A 24,627-nucleotide genomic window follows, 5' to 3' on the forward strand; every position below is an offset into this window, starting at 1 on the left:
GCGTGGATGGGCCGTACCCTTGGAGCAGGCTGAGGACATCGTTTGGGACCAGCTTTTCTTCCAGCCATGGATGGCATGAGGTGGGTCCCCGTCTGCTTGGCAGGGTGGGATCAGAGCTTTTGGGAGATGGCAGCGAGCACAGGAGCATCCTGCTCTGGGCAGCTGCTGAGCAGGTGGATGTGCCATGGCTGGCTGCAGGCTGGGCACATGTCCTGCCCTCCTGCCCTGCTCCCAAAGGCAGCACTGATGGGCAGCTCTAGGCACTGCTCTGGGCACAGCCAGCATGGCCTGGGCACCGCGGGCAGCTGGGACAAGGGGACAGGAGCCATCAGCTGACGGGCAGTTTCTGCTTTCTCTCCTTGCAGCCGGGCTCTGCGGATGCTGAGGCTGCTCTGGGCTCTGCCAGGGCTCTGCTGGAGCTCAGCACGGGGCCGGAATCAGCCAAAGAAGAAATGGTGTCACCTGCAGCACAGACTTGCTTGAGCATTTTGGCAACACAGCTCAAGTTTGCAGAGTGACACCTCCCAATAATTAAACTTGTTCAATACCTTCCGAAATCAAATCAATCTGGGATGACTCCAAATGACATTTTTCAGCTTGCTCAAGATGTAGCTCAGCCCTTCTCTGAACAGTTCACTCCCCCACCTGCCTTTTACTTCTCAACTGCTCCCTTTTTTCCCCCAGTGAATTCCCAGCCCATTGCTGTCTCCATCACTTGCTGGCCTTCCTTGTTGCCCCTGACCACAAGGAGGGCTGAGCCCCAGGTTTAGGGACTCATGCTGTCACTGACTGAGGAGCAGCAATGTTTCAGAGGTCCAGTGGCATTTTAGTGTCATTCAGAGCCACTCTCCAGCCCTCAGCTCTCCTCACTGCTGAGTTCCCACTCCCTTCATCCTTGCAGCAGGATGAGCTTTGTGAATCCCCTTGAGCCTCCCCACTCTTCCCAGCTGATGCACCCACCTCAGTGAGGCTGAAGCTGAAGCTTCTCTGTCTCCTCTGGCACACCAGTCCAGTCCCCTGTGTGGGGAGCCCCAGCCCCAGAGCACAGCACACAGCAGTGCAGTCCGGGCTGGAGCAGCTGCCCTGCAGCCCTGGCTTGGCTGTTTGTGGCAGCTGAATGCTCCCTGTTTCCAGCTGTCCCTGCAGGATGACCCCAGGGCAGAGCCCAGCCGGGCTCCCACTGCAGCCCCTGGAGCTTGGGGCAGACAGTGCTCCCAGAGCTGAGGTTCATGGGGAGCACCCGCAGCTGTGCCTCGCACTCAGTGCTGGCAAGTGTTGTGTTCTCATCTCCTGCAGCCTGAGGGGAAAACAACCTGTGCTGCCAGGCCAGCACTGCCCCTCTGGGCAGAGACAAGGCTGAAAGGCTGTCCCATTCCAGAGGAGCTGGCACTGAGCCTTGGCAGGGCCTGGCAGGGCTGGAGCCGGGTCTGGCCTGCTGTCCGGGACTCACTGCCCACCTACCACCCCCACCTGCCACGCTCCATCCTCCAGAGACAGAAGGGTCTGTGTGTGCCAGGGGCTCTTGGATGTCTCTGTATCCATGGACAGAAGGGTCTGTGTGTGCCAGGGGCTCTTGGATGTCTCTGTATCCAGGGACAGAAGGCTCTGTGTGTGCCAGGGGCTCTTGGATGTCTCTGTATCCAGGGACAGAAAGGTCTGTGTGTGTGCCAGGGGCTCTTGGATGTCTCTGTATCCATGGAGAGAATGCTCTGTGTGTGCCAGGGTTTCCATAATATCTCTGTACCCATGGGTATGGGATGAACACGGACAGTGAAAGTGTCAGTCACGTTGCTTGCACACTCCTTCCTTTGTGTACAAGACACATCCATGCACACCCCCACATATTGGTATATTAATAGGATAGGGATGGATAGAGACTTCGCACAGAGGTCTAACTTTGGCATAACCCACCCTTTAGCCAGAGACCAGGGGATTTTTTCCCCAGCTCTGTGTGAGATGTCCAAGAGCTGAAGGAGCAGCATTCAGAAGCAGTTTCAGGATTTTTACGCCAGAAGTAGAGCTCACAACCATCCATATAACTTTCCATATTCATTGGGATGGGCTGCTGGTTCTTTAGGAATATGGCCCAATGCAGACATGAGACTTGGAAAAATCCCAGCTCTCTGTGGGTTTGTGCAAAAGGGGGAGCAGCACAAACACTTTGTGCCTGCCTGGGGGCACAAGGTCCAAGGAGCTTTGGTGGCAGAGGGTGACCTGGGCTGGTGGCAGGTGAAGTTCCATTCCATGACATCTCAGAGTGGCACAGGACAAAGATCCAAGTACCCTCAACCCCACTGATGAAGTCCTTGGAGTGCTGCACATCCTCTAGGAAAAGCTGCTGTCACACAATCCATTGGGATTTATAACTTTCATTTGCAACACTTGAAATCCAAATTTCAAACTGCAATATTTTTACACTCAAGACACAGTAATGCATAAATGCATAATAAATCTTTCAATTTCCTATTGATTCAATCACAATTTAAAATAACATAATATTGCAAACAAAACCAAGAATCTTTTAAAAAAGTGATGCTGAGGTCAGTAATATGGATCCATGCCATTAGAACATTTACAGAGTAACTGTGTTGTCTTTTTAAAAAGATCAGTTACCTCTTAATCCAAAGTTAGAGAAGATTTTCACTACACATTTGTTTTTTGTTTTAATCTTTCATGTTTTTTTATTTTCTTTTTTGTCCAGTGTTTTTAACAGAGAACTCATCCTACAAAAGGAATGTACAGCAAAATGAGAAACATTTCTGACAAACAATGAAAATGTCGGCTCCTCCTCTGTTTACTTTTCTCTGGATACCCTGAAGAAAAAAATCTAGCAGATAGGAGCAGAGGTCTGAAGTGTTTCATTTGGACTGTGCTGGAGTTCAGCACTGCTGATATCCTGATCCAGTCAAGAGCTGCAGAATTCTTTTGCAGATCTCGAACTCTGTGTTTGCAGGCACAGCACCTGCAGTGCTGACACACCAATGCACATGAATAACTCCGTTATTCCCTCTCAGAATTCGGGCTCTGCCCCAGCACGAGGTGCTGCAGCCCTTTGCTCCTGGTTCCCATGTGGAGCAGCTCCCTTCCTGCTGGCTGAGCTGCTCAGGCAGAGCCCGGCAGCTCCTGGCCCTGCAGGGCTGAGGCTTTTCCCCATTGCTGGGCACAGACTGATGGAGCAGCACTGCTGAACATGGGGGCACACCCAGACGGACCAGGAGCAGCTGCCTTTGGCCACCTGAGGCTCCAAGGCCCAAACTCTGAGCAGCCAGGGCTGGAAGAGACTCGCAGGCTCCCTGGTGGCTGTGCTGCCCCACCTGTGCCTGGCCCAGTTTTGCTTGGGGCAGAGGGAGAACAAGGGGCAGCTCCCTCCCAGCCCAGCCCAGGGACCCCTCCAGCCCCAGGGCTTGGGGCACTGTCAGCACCTGCTGCTCCAGCCACCGCTCCTGCTGGCCCTGACAGCAACACCCAAACTGGGGCTGATCCTGAGGGAGCAGCAGCAGGGCCTGGATCTGATCCCTGACTCTGGGGCAGGCCTGGACAAATGACCCCACAGCAGCAGCAGCAGCAGCAGATGGAGCTGACTTTCAGCACAGCCCCTGCCACTCTTCCCTCCCATGTGCAGCGGTGTCACAGCAGCCTGAGGCACCTGGGAGCCCCCAGTGCCAGCAGGGACTTGAGATGGCAGCCCTGGGCTCCTAGAGGTTGTGCAAGGAACAGAGCTGGGGACTCCCTGTCCATGAGGAGCTTCCAGATGGAAAAGGCTGCTGTGACAAGGCAGCTCCAAGGCCACAGCAAGGAGGGTCTCGACCACTGGATCTGTGCCAGTCCCACAGTCCTGGGCAGCAGCCACTGAGCTCTGGGGGAACGGAGGGCACAGCAAGAGGGACAAAACCAGGCAAGGTCAGAGACTGGAGAGAGCCAGACCTGGGACAGGAACAGCAGCTTCACTGCACTCTTGAAGAAAGCTCTTGGCTGGTTCAAAGTGCTGAAAGGCATGAAGGACAGAGAGGAGGCCATACCAAACAATGCTCCTGTTTCCATACCCTCCCCTCTCTGTGTCCCAGAAGGAATTGGATGAAATGTGTTCTTCTCTCCGAGTTGTCTCGTTCAGCATGAGCAGCTTAGCACCAGCAGCTGAAGGAGCTGAAGCCTCACGCCACAAGAGTTGAGCAAGAGGGGACTTTCTGAGCAAATGAGTGCTGCTAACATGGACCTAACTGAATTCAGCAGATAGAATCATGGAATCACAGAATCCTTTCTGTTGGAAAAGACCTCTGAGCTCACCCAGTCGAGCTGGTCACACAGCAGTGCCAAACCCAGCACTAAACCACGTCCCTGAGGTGCCACGGCCTGGACAACAGCCCTGAGTGAGGCCTGAACAGCAGGCCCTGAGCCAAAGGTGGCCTCTGGATGAACCTTCCAACCAAAGGTTATCTTTGTATCTGCTCACTGATGAAATATGCATGGTCATTAGCACTGTGATAGATGTAGCCACTCCTTAGTGACACATGTATTGATCTTTCTGTATTTGCAAGGCAGACAAGGCCATGAAATCTGACATCTGGCCTTGTTTGGGGCTGAAGGATCAAAGTCACCTCCCTTGGTTCCTCCTTGAGCCCTGGCCAGGCTTTGGGAAGGACCCAAGAGAAGGATGAAACCAGATGCTCCTGCACTAGAAGTGCTGTCAGTTTGTTCATTCAGCACTGTCAGAGCTGGGCCCTCTCACAGCGAGGTTGGAGCCTCACCTGTGGCTGGAGGCAGCTGCAGGAATTCCCAGTGTCCAGGAGTGGCTCTGCATCCCTTGGCTGGGACAGCTTCCCCCAGCTGCTCTGTGGATCTGGGGATGGTAAAGCCTGAGGGTAAATGATGCTAGATCTTTCTTAATCACTGTAGGCAATCTTTGGTGGTGATGGTTGGGTGCATTGCTGAGCTGCTCCTTTTGTGATCCTTTGCTGCTTTCAGCTGCAGTAAATGACACCGATTCCTTCAGTTGGAGACTGTGTCTTGGTGCTGACCCTGCCCACTGGTAAAACAAAACTGGTAGAGTCTGGCCAGATCACAACAAAATGTCACTTGCTAAATGTAAATGTGAGGGATCAGTGCCATCAGAAATTCCCAGATGGGAAGCCCTTCCCTGGAGTTGGCTGGCTCTGGAGTGGGCTGAGGTCGCAGCACTGTGTGAGCAGTGGGGCAGTTGGTTAAAAGAATCTGAACTCCTGGATGTCTTAAAATGCATCCAAAAATTGCATACAGAAAAGGGAAAGAACTTGTGGGTTTGGGCAGACAAAGATGAATTTGTTAACAGTACATTGGAAACAGCACCTCAAGAAGGAACAATTCTTGTTGGAATGCTCCCACATGGAGCAAGAGAAGAAGGTTTTAATTTTGAGCTCCGATGCATTTGTGCAAGTGAAATATTAATATAATAAATAACTATGTACATATTTATAGTATAATAAGACCTTAATATATATATTTTTATATATATATTTTATATGTATGTCTATACTTGTCTAGCTATATCTATATTTATATATCAATATCTATATCTATGTATAAAATAGTAATAATGTGAAATAGTGCTGACAATACTAATTTGGTAGCTTTGGCTGCCCAGGGATGTAACATTAAACACTCTACAGAAAAGAACTGGCCAGGACCCTAATGTCAGAGGTAAACTTTGTGAGATTGTATACAATGAAAAAAGGAGGAGGGGATAAAATTGTCTATTTTTACAGGGTTTGCTGATACTGTGATGCAGAGTGCTGTGTCTGTTACTGTGAAAAACACTGTGATTAAGACTGCAGGGTTTTTCATGAACCAGACTATCCTCAAGCTGCAGGATTTGCTGAATGGGTGAAGGGGTTGTTAAAAGAGCATTTGAAAAAATGAGGAGATGGGAACCTGTCCCCGTGGAGAACCCATCTCCCAGATGTGCTCCATACCCTTAACAATGGCCCACTGAAGAAATAGAAACCCCTGGCTGTGCACGGCTGCACCCAATTTGCACCTACAACCATGGGCAGTGAGGCTTGGACTGCCTGGGAAATTGTTGTGGGTGTGATGGCCCCTGGCAGGGCCAGCCCAGAGGCTGCAGGGCTGGACCTTCATGCATTGGAATTAATGAGGATAAATCCAAAGCAAATGAAAGCTATCAATACTGAGACAGGAATTCAGATTCCTCCAGGACACTTTGGTTTGGTAACTACTTGCTTGGAGCTTGGCCTTGCAAAGTGTTCATGTCATGGCAGGAGGAAAGGAGGAATTCATGCTGAATATAAAGGAGAAATTACAGTAATTCTGTTAAACAATTGTCAGTAAGATTGGATTAGTCAACCCCATGACAGGGTAGCACAATTATTAATGTTGCAATTTTAAGCACGATTGTGAAAAATGGAGATCCACCTCCAGTCATTACCATTTGTGGAGATAAAGGGTTTGGATCCAGCAGTCCTAATAATGGAGCCTGTGTGGGCCCGGAGGCCAAAAGGCCCTCCCGAGGCAGCTGAAGGAACAGCTCCTGGGAAAGATAATATTGAATCCTGAAACCTGGGCAGGAACAATGGGAATATGTCCCTGCAGCCAAGTATTCTGTGTGAGAACAAGTAGGTATTACAGGATACTGTTTTACACATCCTGCCAGACCAAATCTCCCTGTTTTCCCCAATGGCCCCTTTGGAAAATGCTCTAATCCACGGAGTTCCCTGTGAAGGCTGCTGTGACACTGAGGGACTTGCACAGAAATTCCATCCAGGATTCTGGGTGCCCTCAGGGACTGGGACCCGGCCCCCTTCCAGCCCAAGGGGAAAGGGCCCCACCAAGCCTTGTTAGCCACAGACAACATGGTACAGCTGAACAGCAAAGGACCTTGGAGGCATTCTTCTGGAATTAAAAAGGCACCACCTCCATGGACAACACAGTTTTTATTCCTAACTTGAATGAGATTGAGCAAAAAGAACGAAGAACAGTGTCACTAAAGTACTGTTGATGTCTGTAAGTTGTACCTTGATAGTCAGCCAGAATCTTTGTTTGCCACAAACACCTCTAGTGTTTCACCAAGGGATTAGTCATCAAAATTTAATGATTAGTTCTTGCAATTTCAAGATCAGGGTAGCCAAAGTACTCCATGTCACTAATTGCTGGGTTTGTTCTCAGCTGAAGTTGGGAGGAATGGGGTTCCCTTGGAGGGCCCACCCTGTGGGCTGGCCAGAACTCAGTCCATGGGCTCTGACTCGTAACTGTCAATGAAGGGACAGTTCAAGAAAACACAGGAATACAATGATCCGTTTGACAGGACTCACTAAGATTTCCCTTCAGGAGAACCGAAGCCTGTTCTAGTTACAGAGGCCACAGTGTGAGAGGATTTCTGTGCTTTACCATCACTCCCCATGTCAGTAGAACTTGGGCTGCTGGAGCTGGTCGGTGTCAGTGTTACACCACTCCTGGCTGCAGGGCCACCATTTAGGGTCCTTCAGCAACAATCACAAGGAAGACCTGGAGCCCAGAGAACATTTTCCTCCCAAGGAGTGCCTTGGGTTTCAGAAAGCCAAAGGTTCTGGTTCATCCTGTGCCCCATGTGTGCTGCCCCGTCCTGTGGAGTTGACTGGATGGATTATTAGAAGTAGCAGATAATGCTGTTAAATGTCCAATAGCACATCCTATGGGCTCCAACAAACACAAATGGGCACTCCACAGAACCGCACGGCCTTGGATTATCTGCTTGCTGGCCAAGGAGGAGCCCTGGCTGTCATGGCACAGGAATGTTGCACTGATGTCAGTGATGGGTTTGAAGGCCAACAGTCAGCAATCACCTTGACAGAAAGAGCAGGAGAAGAGTGGCAGAAAGAAGAAAATTCTTCTTGGTGGGATTGGCTTCATGGCTGCAAACTGGAGGCTGCTGTGAAATGCATTTGTGGTAGTGTCTGTCATCACTGCAGCATGTGCACTTGGTGTGCACTCTAACATTCCATGTGCGAGTTGTTGTGACACTTTGTGCTGGGAAGTGGAGTATTGAGACTTGTCTTAAAAGAGACAGTCTCAACAAAAGAAAGGCATTTGATAAATAAGAGAGAATAGTAGCAACTCTTTAGGCATGTTTGAAAAGGAATGTGAATAGCTCTGAGTAATGAAATGTAACAGCACTTATTTGAAGCACAAGGGGAGATGCTTTTATGCCTAATATCTAAATCTAAACAGTGTTATTGAAAGAATGGTTATGAATGTTGTACTTCATTGTAGCTCTCAGGGCCCATCCAAGTAGCAAGGCCTGAACAGGCTGGGATCAAGGCCTGAACAGGCCCGGAGGCAAAGTTCATCTCTAGATGAACCTTCTAACCAAATGTTATATTTGTATCCACTCACTAACAAAGCGTTATTAACAACATGATCAGTGGATGTGTTCCTTGATAAAACATGGATTTCTCTTTCTGTATTCAGAAACCAGACAAGACCTCATCTGTCCTTGTTTGGGAGTGAAGGATCAAAGTCAAATCCCTTGATTCCTCCTTGGGCCCTGGCCAGGCTTTGGGAGAAACCAAACAGGAGAATGAAACCAGATGTTCCCACCCTAGCAGTGCTGTCAGCTTGTTTGTTTGACAGTGTAAAAGCTGTGTCCTTTCACAGAAGGCTTAGAGGCTCCTTGCCTGCAAAGGTGGAGGCACCTGCGGGAATTCCCAGTGTCTGGGAGTGGCTCTGCAGTTCTTGTCTGCCCCAGCTGATGTGTGGATCTGGGTGATGGTAAAGTCTGAGGGTAACTGGTGATGGATCTTTCTTTAATCACTGCAGGCAATCTTTGGTAGTAATGACTGGATGGATTGCTGAGCTTCTTTTGTAATTCTTTGCTAATGATTATGTGCTTTGCTGAGCTTATCCTTTTGTAATTCTTTGCAGCTGTGTATTATATAAATTACAGGATTCCTTAAGTTGGTGTCTGTCTTTGGTACTGACCCTGCCCACTGGTGAAACAGGGCCCCCTCTTGCCTAAGAGTTACCTGGGAAGGCAAAAACCCTCACTCCAACATTCCCCCCGTGTTCCTTGTTCCCCGCACTTCATACACTGAACATGATGTCCTGTGGTCTGGGGTATCCCCGGGGTCAGCTGGGGTCACCTGTCCTGGCTGTGTCCCCTGCCAAGCTCCCCACAGCCCCAGCCCCTGCCCAGGGTGGCTGGAGGAGGGGCAGGACAGGCCTTGGCTCTGTTGCAGCTCAGCAAGAACAAAACCATCTCTGAGTGCTCAGCCCTGTGCTCAGCACCCGGCCCAGCCGTGTCTCAGTGCCAGTGTCTGTGCCCTCAGTCCCTGCCAGGGCTTTCCATGGCAGCTGCCAGGACAGGTGACCCAGGTGTCACCCCCAGTGAGGGCTGCCATGGAAACAGTGCCAGCACTGCCCCTTTCTGTCTGGCTGAGCTGGCCTTTGGCCCTGGCAGTGCCCTTTGCTGCTGGTTCCTGGTGCCTGAGCGGCCAGCGCGGCACAGGGCAGGTGGCCATGGCACAAGCCCCCAGCAAGGGATCCCCTCTGGCTCTGGGCAGTGACAGCAGCCCTGAGCAATGGGCTGGCGCGCTGGGTCGGTGCAGTGTCCATCCAACAGTGTCTTGTAATGGCCCAGTGCAGACTGGGATGATGATCCACCCTCCCAGCTGGCCCAGGGCAGCTCTGCAGTGCCCTTCCCCACAGCCTGTCTGCACAGAAGCACTGGCTGGGTGCTCTGCATTTCCCTTCCCTCACTCCTGGGGCTCTCCCACACTTCCCAACTCAGAGCTTTCAGCTGCAAGGAGTTCAAAGCTGGTCTGTCCTTCAGGAATTGGTCTAATTCTGCCCTGAGCAAACTCTGGATTTGTGTTTATTGCAGAACTTCCTGTGTGTCTAAAACATTCCTTGCAGGGTTCTGCCTTAGGGAAGGGGAACCTCCTTGGTGGCAGCTTGGGCTTGGCACACACTTGAGGAGGATGTCTGTTTTCAATGGGGAAACTCAGGAGTTTTAGATTGCTTCAAAATACAATAGAAAATGACCCCTCTTTGGCTGTGTACAGCCAGTTCTCTGAGCAAAGCAGGTCCCAGGTGAGTGAGGAGAGACAAAATGGGCTTGGGGAATGTGGAGCAAGGTTGTCCACGCTGCGTCAGAGCTCAAGGCACAGCTTCTCTGAGCAGGCCAGAGCTCCTTAGGAGAGTCCCTGCTGGATCAGTATCAGTCACTGAATGCTGCAATCACCTCTTGTGTAATAAGAACAGCAATAAAAGACACCCTTTTAAATAGGAATACATACTTGCTAGAAGCTCTTTGAAATATTTCTCCATAACTGAAAAAGGAAACCCTCCTAATGAATTGCACTAGAGCGGAGGTAAATCAAGGCAGAGCCATGGTTGGTTAGGACTTGCTTGATCCTAATGAGCCCTATGGTGCATTTAGAGCTGAGCCCTGGAACCTCTGGGCCTGAGTGGAGATTGCACAAACCTTTCCAGGAGTCAGAGTCAGAGGAAACACCCAAAGTGTCTCAAGGCATTAATGGGTCCCACTGAGGTCCCTCTCCAACACAGGCTCCTCATGGACTCCTTGGAGGAGAGAATAGCAGACCAGGATGGCACAAAAGCATCTCAGAGACTCAGTGTGGAAAGGAAAATCCTTAAAAGTACCTAAAAGTATCCTTAAATCCATAAAGTACCTAAAAACATATGAGTATCTCAATAAGCCCCACTGAGTGTCAGTACAAAGCTCTCAAAAGACAAATTAAAGCAGATAATTAAGGCCATAATTGCACAAACCTCTCACAAAGTCTGTATCAAAAGGGAAACACCAAGTATCTTAAAATAACTGAAGTACCTTGAAGCATTAATGAGATCCAGTGAGTGTTGTTACTGACAAAGCCTCCCAAGATACTAATTACAGCAGATAATTGGAGGCCATGATTGCACAAACCTCTCAGAGACTCCAAGGCAAAAGCCAAACCCAAAGTCCTTTGAAAAACCTGCAGTCCCTGGGAGCATTCAGGAGCCCCCAGGGCCATTGCTGAGCAAGGCTCCCCAGGGACTCCTTCCAGCAGATCCTTGAGGCCACTGGGATGTGGGCTAGGGGGGGATGCTGAGGGCAGGACAAGGGGCTGACAGTGCCCAGCCTGGCTGGGGCTGTGCCAGGAGGCCCCAGGGCCTCAGGACAAGGTGTCTCCTCCCAGCCCTTGGTGGCAAAGACCCTGCTGCTGTGCCCCAGGCCCCCAAGACTTGGCTTCTCTTTGTCCCCACCTGTCATCACTGCCTCCAGATCTCTGCTCTGCCTGGGACCTGGGGACACTTTCTCAGTCGTGTCCCTCAGTGGGACCCATTAAAAGTCCAAGAAAGTTTGGAGTGTGATTCTGCCTTGGAGTTCTGGAGAGGTTTCTTCAGCTGCCTCTCAGGGACTGATGTTCAGGGCCTGAGCACAAAGCCCCAGAGGGTCATTAAAGTCCTTGTGCTGTGTCTGTGCTGCTGAGCTGGGCTGGGCTCCTGGCACAGAGGCAGCTCCTGGTAAGCAAGCAGAGCTTCAAAAGCACATTTCTCTTGATGAGCAGCTCTTCTGCCAGCCCAGCAGGGCTGGGGCACTGCCTGCAGCCAGCCCGGGCACAGCCCAGAGGCACAGAGAGCTTCAATCAGTCAGGGCTGGGAAGGTGCTGAGAAGTGCCTGGGGCAGAATCACTGCCAGCCCTTGGCACAGGAACCTCTGGCTGCAGGACAATGCAGCTGCAGCTCCTGGAGCCATCTCCTAAAGCTGGAACATCCCAATGCCTGCAGACCCTGTGAGTACATTCTCTGATTCTCTCTTGTGCAGAGCAGCCAGGGGTGCCCAGGGCTGTCCTGCAGAGCAGGCTCCTGCAGCCCAGGGCGCAGTGCTGGGGCAGGGACTCTGCTGCCTGCCAGGGACAGCTCTCAGCCGGCCCGGGGAGCTGCTCCCAGCACTGGGGGACAAGATCTGGGAGGAAGGAGACAGCTGGTAAGGCTTGGAAGTGTTCTCCTTGTGTGGTGAGGATGCTGCAATGTTTAGAATTGTTCTCAGCATGGCGTTTAACTCCAGAACATTTCAAATGAGGTTACATAGGAAGCAGAACAGGGGATGGGCTGCATAAAACGGAAAATCCTGCTTTTTAAATCTCTTTTTCTGGGTTGCCTAGATGGGAAATTGCACATAGATATTAATCTCTCAGTTCAATTGAGAAAAATAAAAACATTTTTTTCTCAGATGGTAATTAACCAGGCAGAGAAAAAAATCAGCACAGGGCCCCTTCCAGGCAGCATCAGTGTCACTTTTCCAGCCTCCTCAGGGTTGTTCTGATGTTGCCATCAGAGCCTGCAGAGCCAGAGCTGCCCCTGGGCAGTGCCAGAGCTGGGAGGGGTCTGCAGGGCAGAGCTGAGCCTCCAGGGCTGGGCTGGGCTCTGGCAGCAGTGGCAGGGCTCAGCCCTGGGCACAGGGAAGCAGCTGCTGGCAGGGACAGCTCCAGGCAGCAGAGCCCTGGGCAGGCAGAGGGGGGAAAGTGCCCCCAGGCTGTACTGGGATATTTAAAGTCCTCCCCTAATTCAACTATTCCATTATTACTTTTCTTACAGATCCCCTTGCCAAGGAACAACAAATGTCCAACAGCAGCCCCATCAGGCACTTCCTCCTGCTGGCATTGGCAGACACGCGGCAGCTGCAGCTCCTGCACTTCTGCCTCTTGCTGGGCATCTCCCTGGCTGCCCTCCTGGGCAACGGCCTCATCATCAGCGCCGTAGCCTGCGGCCACCACCTGCACACGCCCATGTTCTTCTTCCTGCTCAACCTGGCCCTCAGCCACCTGGGCTCCATCTGCACCACTGTCCCCAAAGCCATGCACAATTCCCTCTGGAACACCACGACCATCTCCTACACAGGATGTGCTGTACAGCTATTTTTCTTTGTCTTTTTCATCTCAGCAGAGTTTTATCTCCTGACCATCATTTGCCACGACCGCTACGTGTCCATCTGCAAACCCCTGCACTACGGGACCCTCCTGGGCAGCAGAGCTTGTGCCCATATGGCAGCAGCTGCCTGGGCAAGTGCCTTTCTCAATGCTCTGCTGCACACGGCCAATACATTTTCCCTGCCCCTGTGCCATGGCAATGTCCTGGGCCAGTTCTTCTGTGAAATCCCACAGATCCTCAAGCTCTCCTGCTCCAATTCTTACCTCAGGGAACTTGGACTTCTTGTGTTTTCCATATGTTTAGCACTTGGTTGTTTTGTGTTCATTGTTTTCTCCTATGTGCAGATCTTCAGAGCCGTGCTGAGGATCCCCTCTGAGCAGGGACGGCACAAAGCCTTTTCCACCTGCCTCCCTCACCTGGCCGTGGTCTCTCTGTTTATCAGCACTGCTCTATTTTCTGACCTGAAGCCCCCCTCCATCTCCTCCCCATCCCTGGATCTGTCCCTGTCAGTTCTATACTCGGTGGTGCCTCCAGCTCTGAATCCCCTCATCTACAGCCTGAGGAACCAGGAGCTCAAGGCTGCAGTGTGGAGACTGACGACTGGATGCTTTCAGGGACATTAAACTGCTGGCCAATTTCATCAAATCAATTGTAATAAAAGTAATTTTTAATACTTCTTTTTGGTTTTATTTTAGACGTTATTTTACTTTGTTTTACTTTTTTAATATTGCCCACAAAGTAATGTCATTATTTGTGCCATCTCTCATTTTATTTTTCTCCACCTTCCCTGTGGCCACACACTGTATCAATGAGGGGCTGCAGTCTCAGTGGCTTTAACGGAACTAAAGGATCTCCTGGCAGAGTTTTCTGCAGAGATGCCATTGTGTTGCTTCCTCTGGAGCTGCAGCAACAATGTCTGTGTGCAGAACTGGGGCAGACCAGTGCTGGCACAGCAGCTGTGCCCAGCAGCAGCAGCAGCACTTGGTGTTGCCAGTGCTGCTGCCGTGGCCCTGCCCCGCTGCCCTGGTGGCCCTGGTGTTGCTGCAGGGCCTGAGTGCTCTCGGGGCCGGGCACAGTCCTGGGGGTGGCAGTGCTGGGGCTGCAGCAGAGACGAGCTGTATAATATAAATAATTTGTAATATAAATAATCTTTGATAATTCTTTTGGGTTTGGTTATGCATTTGTTCTTTTTTCCCCTGCATTTTAGCTTTTTAATATTGTCCACAATGTAAACCTATTGTTTGTGCCATTTTCCATTTTGTTTCTCTCCACCTTCCCTGTGGCCACACACTGTGTCAATGAGGGTCAGTGCTCTTAGTGGCTGTTATGGTTTCACTCTGGCACAGGGCCAGGGCCTCTATGAAAGGTGTATTTCTAAAATGGTTACTGGGAGATGTGACCCGGAAACAGGACAGAGCAGGCTCTTACTTGGGGATGGAGGGAAAAACACAACACTTTATTAATTACAATATCTAAAAAGGAACACACACACAAAGCTAAGAATGAAATCCCTCCAAATACATTCCTCCTCCTCCCCTCCATTTTCTCCACAGAATGAAATAACATCATAGATTTTCACCCTGTCACCAATCTCTCACATAATCAACTTTCAGTCCATCATCAACCCTCAAATAATCAACCCTCAAATCCATCAGGAAGAGAGGAGTCCCCCCCTTGCACCACAGCCTTCCTCCAGAAACACAATTGAAACCTCCTGTGTTTCCGTGCCACTCATGGCACCACCCAGAGAACATCGGCCCTCGCGATTTCTCCCCTCATGTCCAGTGCTCTCACCACTGGACACGGGCCAGGACTGCTTTTAGGGTTCCATGTTCAAGGATGCTCCACCCAGTTCCAAAAGCAGCAGTCTCTCAACTTTGGGACATCAGTCCCCCCCAGATTTCACCCCCTGGGGCTGAGGGGGCTCGTGAACAGAGATCTCAAACCCTCTCTGAGGACAGAGGGAATCTCACACCCTCCTCATCCATCTCTGTTCTCACCACTGCTTCACTCTTGACGCCAAGGTGCTGCCTCTCCCTAAATACAGTCTCCGGGTCACAGGAAAAACATGGGTCCATCCATGGCCATACAAGAAAGAGTCCAGCTCAAGGCCACTCCATCATCTCTTCCCACCCAGGACTCTTCTCACCTCTTCCAACTTTCCTCGCACTTGCCCATTTCATCATGCTTCATCTCTCTCTCTCTCTCCTCATTCTGATTCAGGACGATCAGTATTTGTAAGGTTTCCATTATTCTTCCAAGGGGTTTAAATCTTCGCCTCTGTCCGCCCAGGACTCCTATAGCTGCTGGCCATGATGCCAGTCCATGATACCAAATTTCAAGGCAGCACAGGCACTGGCTCTCTCTCTCTATCTCTATCTCTCTCCAGGGGGGTAGGAGGGGGGCCCGATGCTTCTCAGGCTCCTCCACCCTTCCATCTTGCAAGGCCTTCACCCCCCTCCTCTGCCCAAGGCTCCAGCCTACCTCACCCGGCCGCATGGCTTCCCTCCCCCAGCCAGCCCCAGCTGGGCAGGGGAGCTCTGAGCTCCTCCACTGACCGGGACCAAGAGAGAGCTCTCCTGGGAGTTCTTGCTTTTAACTCCCTGTATTCTCAGAGGCGGTCCACACCTTCAGTGGCCAAACCAGGTGCCAATATTCCAATCCAAGCACTGATTGGTTTGACCACAACCTCCCAAAAAACTCACTTCCTTCTTAACCTGTGACAGGTTGGGAGAAAATTTGCCCTGGTATCATTTTGTCACAGTACGTATCATTTTTAAATTAACCCCAAAACCACATAGTTAGCATGTGATAGCTCTGAATCCATGTGTCTGCCTTGCAGTGGAAGTTAAAGATGCATTAAATCCTCACCTTATTAACCATAAAGCAAACTGGATAACAGCCACAGCAGCCTTAGCTATGGTTAGCCTGTGTTCCCAGGGATGTCGGGGTGTTCCTGATGGGGCAGAAGGAAGAGCTCCAGTCCCTCTGTGAGGGTGAGTGAGGGCAGCGGGCTGTCAGTGGGGGCTGGCCGGGTGAGCTGCAATGCCTGGGCAGGGAGCTGCAATCCCTGCCCCGGCTGCGGTGGGCTTTGCTCCTTTTGTGGACAAGGGGTGGTGTGGGCAGAGCACACAGAGATTTTAGGGACATGGGTGAGGGGATTCATGGCCAGCACCTTGCAGCTGATCCCCTTGGCTGCTCTTGTCTTGTGGGCATGGCAAGAGCTGGGTGGGATGGCCCTGGCAGGAAGGTCTCCTTGGATTCCTGAAGATCCAGGTTCTGACAGTGGCTCTGTTCCTCTCTCTTCCAGCCCCTCAAGCTCTGAGTGAAAACAACAGCCCCTCCCACATAAGCATATTTGTTCAGGTGATGTTGGAGGGAAGGGCTGCAGAACTACTTTCATTTGCTGGCTCAGAAGAGCCTGTGTCTCTTTAAGACCTCCAGATCCCTTGGAAGGTGAGACCACCTGGAGACCAGCTGGAGCTCCAGGCACAGCTGATGACTGGCACAGCTGAGCCTGTGGGAAGCTCCCATAGCTCCTGCCTTCTCCCTCCCTGCTGACAGCTGCCTCCCTCCAGCCCTCAGACCCTGCCCATCCCCTTTCTTCCCTCTCAGCTCACTCCTTTGCTTCACCTTCCATTAATAAACAGTTTGCCTTCCTTGCTTTGCCTGCATCTCTGTGGAACTGATGCAATACAAATCCAGAGCCCTGGGACACACAGGCCCCTCCTGCCGTTCTCTTCCACGCCGTGTTTTGTGCACAGACACAGAGGAATGAGGGCAGATCAGGCTGGAAAGGTCCCTGTGCTGAAGGTCCAGTTCCACAACACTGTGCAGTTACAGATCTTGCTGAGCACCCTGGACCCCCTGGACTTTGGAAGAGCCAGCCTGAGGACGCTCTGAACCCAGCTGTGAGGGATTCCATGGCAAGCATCCACAGAGGGCAAAGGAGCTTGGAAATGCTGGATGGTTTCAAGAACAGCTTCCTGAAAGCACAGCAGTGCTCCATCCCTTCACAGGATCAGGAAGAGGGCAGAACCAGAGACCATCTGGGCTTAACAGAGAGCTTTGGGTGTGCCTAAGAGCAAATGAAGCAGCAGCACGGTGCCCAAGATTCAGAAGTGCAACCGTGCCAGTGCCCGGAGCCCTGTCAGACAGTGCTGGGATCTTGGGTGTGGTTCTGGTCCCCACAGCTGAGGAATGGCAGCCCCAGCCTCAGACCCAGTCAGAAATCTAAGCAAGTGAGACCAGAGGGAGGGCACCCTTCCAGTTTCTCTGGGGCATGGCCGCCAAATAACCCCTGCTGCTTCTTCCTCCGCCTGTGTTTGGGGTGTGATGCTGGCAGAGCCAGCTAGGTTGTGCTCTGTGTTCCAAAGCCTGTTGGGTGCAGGCATGAAAAGCACTGTGTGCACAGTGGAGAGTCCTGGAAGGTGCTGGCAAGAGCATCCTGCAGGGACAGGGCTCTGGTGTCTGGCTGGAAAAGCCTGGTTTTGCTGCTGTGACCACAGGCAGGAGTTGAGGCAGCTGAAGAGGCAGTGAGCAGCCTGTGTTTGTAGAGGGCCTGGGGCTGCACGCCTGAACCTCCACCTGGAAACTCACTTGGGGAATACGAGCTAGAGCTGGAGTGCCTGTCCTGAAAGATCCTGAAGTCATTCAGCCTTGCCAGCTTTTCTAAAGGTGTTCCCCAGGAAAGCTACACATTTGGGGAAATGCCTTTGGAGGAAAGGGGCTTGCTTCTCAAGGAAAGTGCTTCCCAGGGAGCTCCCAGTGAGGTAGGTAAAAGTGTCCTTTTTGGCTCTCTGTGCTCCTTTCAGTCCTTGAGGCCTGTTGCACTTGGCAGAGGGGCAGGGCAGTGAATAGCGGGTTTGGCATCTGCCTGGACCTGTGGAGACCAAGCCAAGCACCTGCAGCAGGGTGTCTTCCCCCACTTTGGACAGAGGTGTGAGCAGGAGAATCTCTGTCCAGCCACAAGCTCCAAAACTCTCTGAGATCTGTGAATTAAAAGTCTTTATGCACACACTTTTCACATCTTCCCTGTCTGCTGTGTTTCAACTCTTGGCAAGATGCAGTTGCCTCTTGCTTGGTGGAAGCTGCTGTGGCCCAGGGCCAGCACAGAGCTGGGCTGGGTGGGTCAGGCAGCATGGCAAGTCTTGGTGTGTCCCTGGCCTCAGAAAAGGCTTGGAAGCTTTGCCTCCCCAGGTGTCCTGCTCATTGGCTCTCCCTGTGCATCTTGGAGAGAACAAGGTAGGCATTTCTGGCAGCTGGGCATCAGCAGGCTTTAAACTGGGGCCGTGTTGTGGAGCAAGCCCAGCTGAGATACCCTGAGAGGAGCCCAGTGCTCCTTGCTCCCCTCTGCTGACTCATGAGCGTTTGTCTGGTTTTGGGATGACCCTGGCTGTGTCAGAGGGTGCTATGTGGACACGAGACAGCCGGTCCTGTCCCGCTGGGTCCCAGCAGTGCCTCGCAGCAGTCCTGCATCCACATCAGGATGCTGGCCAAGAGAGGTCTTGGAAGCTGAGGCAGCTGATTTTAAGCTTGTGCAGGTGCCTACATGTCAAGGCCAACGGTGTTCCCTCAGGAAACAGCAGTCCTGAGGGGTCTTCCTCATTCAAAGAAATTGGCCCTTTTACTGGCAGGGGTCTCCCTCATTCAAAGAAATTGGCCCTGGCAGGAGGGCAGGAGTCTGCCCCCCACTAAAATATTTCTCTGCCACGTATAAATTTCAGTGGGTTGATGTAGGAATTGCATCAAACACACCATCCATCTTTATGCTGCTGAGATGATTTGATTGGCAGGGGGTTCAAAATACACTGTGTCAGATTCCTATACTTGAAGCTGATGTCCAGATACTGGCCAGAAGCAGTCTCGATGCCCTAAAAAGCACAAAGTCTTCCTCATGCCTTCTCTGCACTGGGCTGATTCTGTATTTCCCCTTTGTTCTTCTGGTAGACTATGTCTAAAGCTTTTTCCCAAGTCACTTTCATGTCAAGTTAGGCCAGCCAGGTTTTTCTTATGCTAATTGGTGCTAAGTACTTATGTCTGTCTGTGCTAATTACTTGTTTACTAATGTGAATGCCTTGTGCTTACTTATGTCAAACAAAGGCCTTGTTTCATTACCAAAGGTGCCTGAGGCAGCCTGCTCCTTGTGGCACCTGTAGCTTTCCTGTGGAATGTTCTACCTGCCCTGAGAGTAAAGAGGGAGCTGGAGAAAGAGCTTGCCAGGCTGCTCTGGATCCTTGACCAGCAGTCCTGGTTAAGTGGAGAAGTCCGAGCTGAGCAAAGGTGCCAATGGAACAGCCGTGCACAGGAAGGCTCGGTGGGAAGGGTGATCCAGGAACCACAGGCCTGGCAGCTGAGCTGCCACCGGGGAAGGCCTTGGAGCAGATCCTCCTGAGGGCCATCCCACAGCACGTGCAGGGAACCAGGGCGTCTGCTGGAGGGTGGGAAAGCTCTGCGGAGGGACGGGGACAGCTGGGGGTCCTGGCGGGGTGTTAACAGCTTCTGTGGGGGAGTTTGGGGAGTTGGTGTTGGGGGGGTGTTGGAGAAGGCGTCATCTGGAAGGTGAGAGGTCTTGGCTGGAATTTGAGTCAGTTTGAAGGCAGCATCTGTGGCTTGGCACAGCTTTGGTTACGGAGGGCAGAAAGACTATCTGTGACTTTTCCTGTTCATGGTCCTGATTCTCCTGCAGGGAACAAGAGGGGAGAGCTGTACTTTACTGGCCACTGAGATAACTGTACCAGGGGGAGGATTAGCCCTTTTGCCATCTACTCATTTGTTTGGGCTACTTTTGTAACACTGGGTGGACTTTCATTTCTTGAGAGCTTTTATTCCTTAAGAGAATTTGGATAATATCATCCTTTCACAGAAAAGGATGTTTGCAAACCAAAGAATGGCCCCTTTTTTTGCCTCTGTGTAGTGTTATCTTCTGTAAAGTGACTCTCAGTGGACGAGGTTAATGCAAATGACTTGCTGCTTTGAGATGGGAAGCAAAATTCCAATTCTTCACCTTCTCAGGTCATCCCAATCAATTTGGGAAGTTTGCAACTTTTTGGAACTACTTGAGTTGAGCAACGGGAAGTAAAGCTTTCCTGAAGTGAGGCTTGTTAAATGCCACATTCTTCTGTGCCTACCCCACTAAGGTGTTTTTGTGCTGAAGGAAATTACTTCAATGAGAAAATAATTTCAGAATGTAGGGCTTCTGATTGAGACCAAGTGTTGCCAGCAGTTGCTCCAGGTGCTCCTGCCAACAGCCCCTGCAGGAAGGAGCACAGCCCCCAGTGCACATGGGCTTTGGCTGCCCCAGGCACAGAAGCCCCCCGGGGGCACAGGTCTCTGGGGCAGGAGAGGGACAGCAGCACTGCCAGGGCTCAGGGGGTAGCAGGTATGCTTGGGCAGGGACTCTGCCACACCTGCTGATGTCAGTGCTCCCCTGGCTCCAGGGGTCAGAGCAGCATTTGTGCCCTGGCCCACATGTTCCTTGTCTGGGTCACACCTGCGGGTTTAGGATGGCCAGCAGCCAGGACGTGTCCCAGGGAGGCCGTGCCAGCTTCTGTGGAAGGCCCCGTGCCCTTCCCAGATCGGCTGTGTCGGCAGCCCTGGGGGCTCCTTCTGCTGCCCTGAGCCCGCAGAGCAGGGCAGTGTTTGCTGATGGTTTGAGCCATTCCTAAAGACTCTGTCGGGCTGTCTCAGACACTTGGGACCAGGGATTCCTTCCAACCTGGACCACTTTGGGTGGGCTGGGGGTGGCCCCAGGGCAGGGGGCGGTGTGCGCAGGGGCCCTTTGTGACACAGTGCAGCATGGTCACCGTGGCATGGAACGGGTGTCCAAGAGCTCTTTGTGACACGTGGTGACATAGGAGCTGGAGGTGGCAAGACCACGCCACAGTGCTCGGAGCACACAACGGGACAGGACGGGACAGAGCGGTGCTGTGAGGAGCCCCTGCACAGCACACTCGTTCGTGTCTGACCTGGAGGCTTTCCGAGACGTTATTTCTGCAGCTGACCTCGAGGCCAAACCACAGGACTTGCTGAGCCCTGGCCTTCCCGAGGCTTCTCTTCTGCAGGTGCCCTCGAGGGCAGACCGTGGGACTTGGTGTCCTGGAGGCATCTCCCATCCCTGCTGCCGGTGCCCTCGAGGCCAGACCACAATCCTTGACAGGAGTCTCCTGTCCTTGTGGCAGGAGCCCTAGAGACCAGAGTGCAGGACTTGCTGTCCTGCAGCCTTCCTGAGGCTTCTCTCTTGAAGGTGCTTTCCAGGCACGACTGCAGGACTTGCTGACTCTGAGGTTTTCCGAGGCATCTCTCCTGCAAGCAGCCACAAATCCAGTCACTGACATGGAGCAGAGACCCCCAAAAGTGCCCAAGCTGGCCTGGGTGGAGGAGGAGGAAGAAGGCCCTGGAGCTGCCCCAGCACAGGAGACTGAAGAGGTGGTGCCACTCGAGCTGCCACAGGATGGTGAGTGGCAGAGCTGGGCCAGAGGACTGGTGCCTGCAGCCAGCTTGGCATCTCATCCCATCCCATCCCATCCCATCCCATCCCATCCCATCCCATCCCATCCCATCCCATCCCATCCCATCCCATCCCATCCCCTGGGGACATGCCCATGGACAGGACGGAAGAGGGGCCGGGCAGACACCCCACAGCAGCCATGCTCCATCCCCTGGGGCATCCTGGGGCTGTCCCTGCCTGGGGAGCACAGAGCTGGGCTGTGTTCTCTGGCCTCTCCTGCAGCCCCTCAGCTCTGGCTGCACTCGCTCTTTGCCAGATGCAGCCGTGGAGCGCACACAAGAGCAGGACCCTGCCTGTGGCCGCTTCCGCAGAACAGCGCAGGTATCTGCAGCCATCCCCACCTGGGCTGGGCCTGCTGTCACCACACTTGGAGCATTCTGTGGAACATCCCTGGCTTCTGCCCTTCTCTTACAGCTGGTTTGCAAATTCATCAAGCGAATTCGGCAGGAAGAGACCAGCACCATGGGCACTGGGCTCAGAGCATATTCGCACATCTTCAAAACCAAGACCAGTGCTGCCCTGCTGAGCATGCTCGTACAGGAGGGGTTTTGCAGTCCAAAGCAAGTAAGCAGCCTGTGGCCAGGTTTTGATCCTCCCAGGAATTGCTTGGCCTCCCAAGCCACACCCGCTGGTCGCTGGACGCCTTTGAGACCATGGCAGTGTGGTGGAAAGGGAAGCACTTCCCTGGGGAAGCTGGCAACATTCCTCCCTCTGGCAGCTTTCCAAGTCTCCCTGTGCCTTCTCCAGGTGCCCGCCATGGTGAGGTACATCCACCAGTGGCTCATGGCCAATCAGTTTGTAGAGCACCGGCTGAACAGGACCCTGCTGTATCTCACCAAAGCACAGCCAGCTGATGTAGTCATGACGCTCCTGCGTGTGGCCCCATCCTGTGACAGGTATGGGCCCACCTGCCCAGAGGGCTCAGGGCTCCCCAGCCCATCAGCCTGTACAGCCTCTCCCAGGTGTCTGACCAACAGAGACTTCGAGGGCTCTCTGGCTGCTCCCTTTGCCACCCTGGCACGTCAGTCCCTGAGCCTGCTGCCATGCCCCCTCGCTGCCCCTCAGGGGCCTGTCCCCACAGGGCTGGGCTGCCTGGCTGCTGCTGGCCAGGGACAGTGGGCAGAGGCAGAGCTGGCAGCCAGTTCAGGTCCCCACTGCTGCCCAAGCCATGGTGCTGTGTCTGAGACCCCCCTGAGACAGAGCTCTAACCCCACAGAGCTGCGTTGACCATGTGGAACAGCATCATGTGCTCGTCCAGGACTGCGGAGCCTGCGCTGCTGATACTCCTGGATGTGCTGAGGAGATGGCCCGAGCACAGCACGTGCACCTCGGATGGGGACAAAACGGGTGTCTTTGTCCTGGCTGTGAGTTTCTGCAACTGGCCTTTGCTGGCCCCAAAGCCGCCTCTCCAGCAGCTCTCCATCCTCCTTCCCCCACTGCATCTCCCTGCCTCAGGCGCTGGGCTGAAACCTGGCCTTGGGGCAGCTTCAGGGGCACCAGGCCCGGTGCTCCCCCTGCCTCTCTCCGGGCCTCTCCCTCCCCTGCTCAGGCCCTGCCACACGGACACCTCGGCACTGAGCGCTGTCTTGGGGGGCTTTGCAGGCAACTGTGGTGATGTGGAAGATCCTCCAGGTGCCCTGTATCCCACGTATTGTGATGGTGTATTTCCCCCGCCTCTTTGTGCATCTGCTCTTCCAAGTGCTCTTCAGCACTCTGGATATGCCAGAGAAGGTCGATACCTTCTGGAAGGGATGCCAGCAGCAATACGGCCTTGCCATCAGCCCCAACAGGTTCTCCATCCCACTCCTCCTGTCCCTGCCACATCCCTGGGCAGGAGCCAGTGCTCCAGCGTGACCTGGGCTTTGCTCTGCACGCAGGTTTGCAGTGCGGACCCTGATGTCCCTGCTCTGCCGAATGCAGCACGAGGATGTGGTGGTGGCAATGGAACGCAAGTGTGGCTGGGACACGCTGCTGTGTGCTGACACCCACCACTATGCCGTGGGTCTGCTGGCCAGGTGAGACCCCCTTCTCCCCGCTGCCTCTGACATTTGTGCGCTGTGCCCAGGGAGCCCCACACAGTCCCTGTGGTCATGAACCACAGGGCCTTGTCACTGAGGGACAGCCAAGCAGAGTGGAAAAGGCTGGGAGAGGAGGGTGCCCATAAGGAGCCACCTCCCAAATAGCCCAGGGCCCCGTGCAGGATGCTGGGGAAAGACCAGACCTCTGTGAGTCAGTCCTGGCAGAGGTCTATCCCCCAGCCCACAGTCTTGGTTACTTTTTCTCCTGCCAGGGAGATGTCCTGTGTCTCCATCCCCTTGCGTTCCCAGATCATTCGCTACCTGCTCCGGCTGCTCAGCACCCAGGAGCCACGCTGGGAGCTGCCTGCCCTGGCGTTCCTTGCGGAGGTGAGCCTGATGGCCAGTGCTGCCTCGCTGAGCTGCCTCCCAGCTCTCTGCCCTCTCGTAGCCACAGCTGCCCACGCCCTGTGCTGCTGCCTGGACCCAGCCCTGTGCGGTTCTGGGCTCCTGCCGGCCGGGTCCCCTGACACTGCCCTGTGCCTTTCAGGTCCTCGAGTTGCTGGACTTGAGTGAACATGGTGCTAACAGACTCCAGCAAATCTTGTCAAGGCAGCTGCGGAGCGAGTGCAGGGAGAGGCGTCGCCTGGCACTCAGGGTCCTTTTTGAGATCATTGACGATCCCTCAATGGTGAGAAAGGGGGAGCGCCTGAGGCTGAGCTAGAAAATACATCTCTTGGGCTTGGCTGGGCTCTGGGAACTGGGGCAGATGCTCCCAGCTCTCTTGCCTCCCGGTTCAGCTGCCTGAGTGCTTCGGGACAGACCTTTAGCCTCTGAGCCCTGTGGCAGCAGGATGGATGGTGATTCACAAACTTGTGTTCCGCATAGAGCAAAAAAATGTGGAGCCTGACTGAAAGTCTTGTGGAGCTCCTGTGGGACGCAGATGGAGAGATAGTCAGCATGACAGTCATGTTACTCAGCTTTATCATCTTGGACAATGACATGCTGATACCCAGCCCCATGGCACTGCAGCTGGTTGAGGCGCTCCTGCCACTCTTTGACCATGTAAGGCTTGCTGCCCCCAGCCACGGCCACTGGGTGCTGCCCGGACACTTTGTGCCCTGTGGATTTGCAGGCTGCGCCAAGCTGAGCCCTGTGCAGCTGATGCTGAGGTCTTTTTTTCTTCCTTTGATACAGGAGAAT

The 24,627-nt window shown here is 53.1% G+C and overlaps 2 protein-coding genes across 2 annotated transcripts in view; one reads left to right on the plus strand and one right to left on the minus strand.

Annotated features, from left to right (window-relative positions):
• The window catches only part of LOC135305558 (zinc finger protein 883-like), a 176,520-nt gene that overhangs the window by 69,383 nt on the left and 82,510 nt on the right, over window positions 1-24,627 (minus strand). The gene's annotated exons all lie outside the window — the stretch shown is intronic.
• LOC135305628 (olfactory receptor 14C36-like) lies at window positions 12,591-13,577 on the plus strand. The gene has a single exon (XM_064429365.1). It carries the CDS (start codon window positions 12,591-12,593, stop codon window positions 13,521-13,523), a length of 933 nt encoding a protein of 310 aa, XP_064285435.1. The 3' UTR covers window positions 13,524-13,577.

Source organism: Passer domesticus, chromosome 8, assembly GCF_036417665.1.
Source record: "Passer domesticus isolate bPasDom1 chromosome 8, bPasDom1.hap1, whole genome shotgun sequence".
Lineage (NCBI taxonomy): Eukaryota > Metazoa > Chordata > Aves > Passeriformes > Passeridae > Passer > Passer domesticus.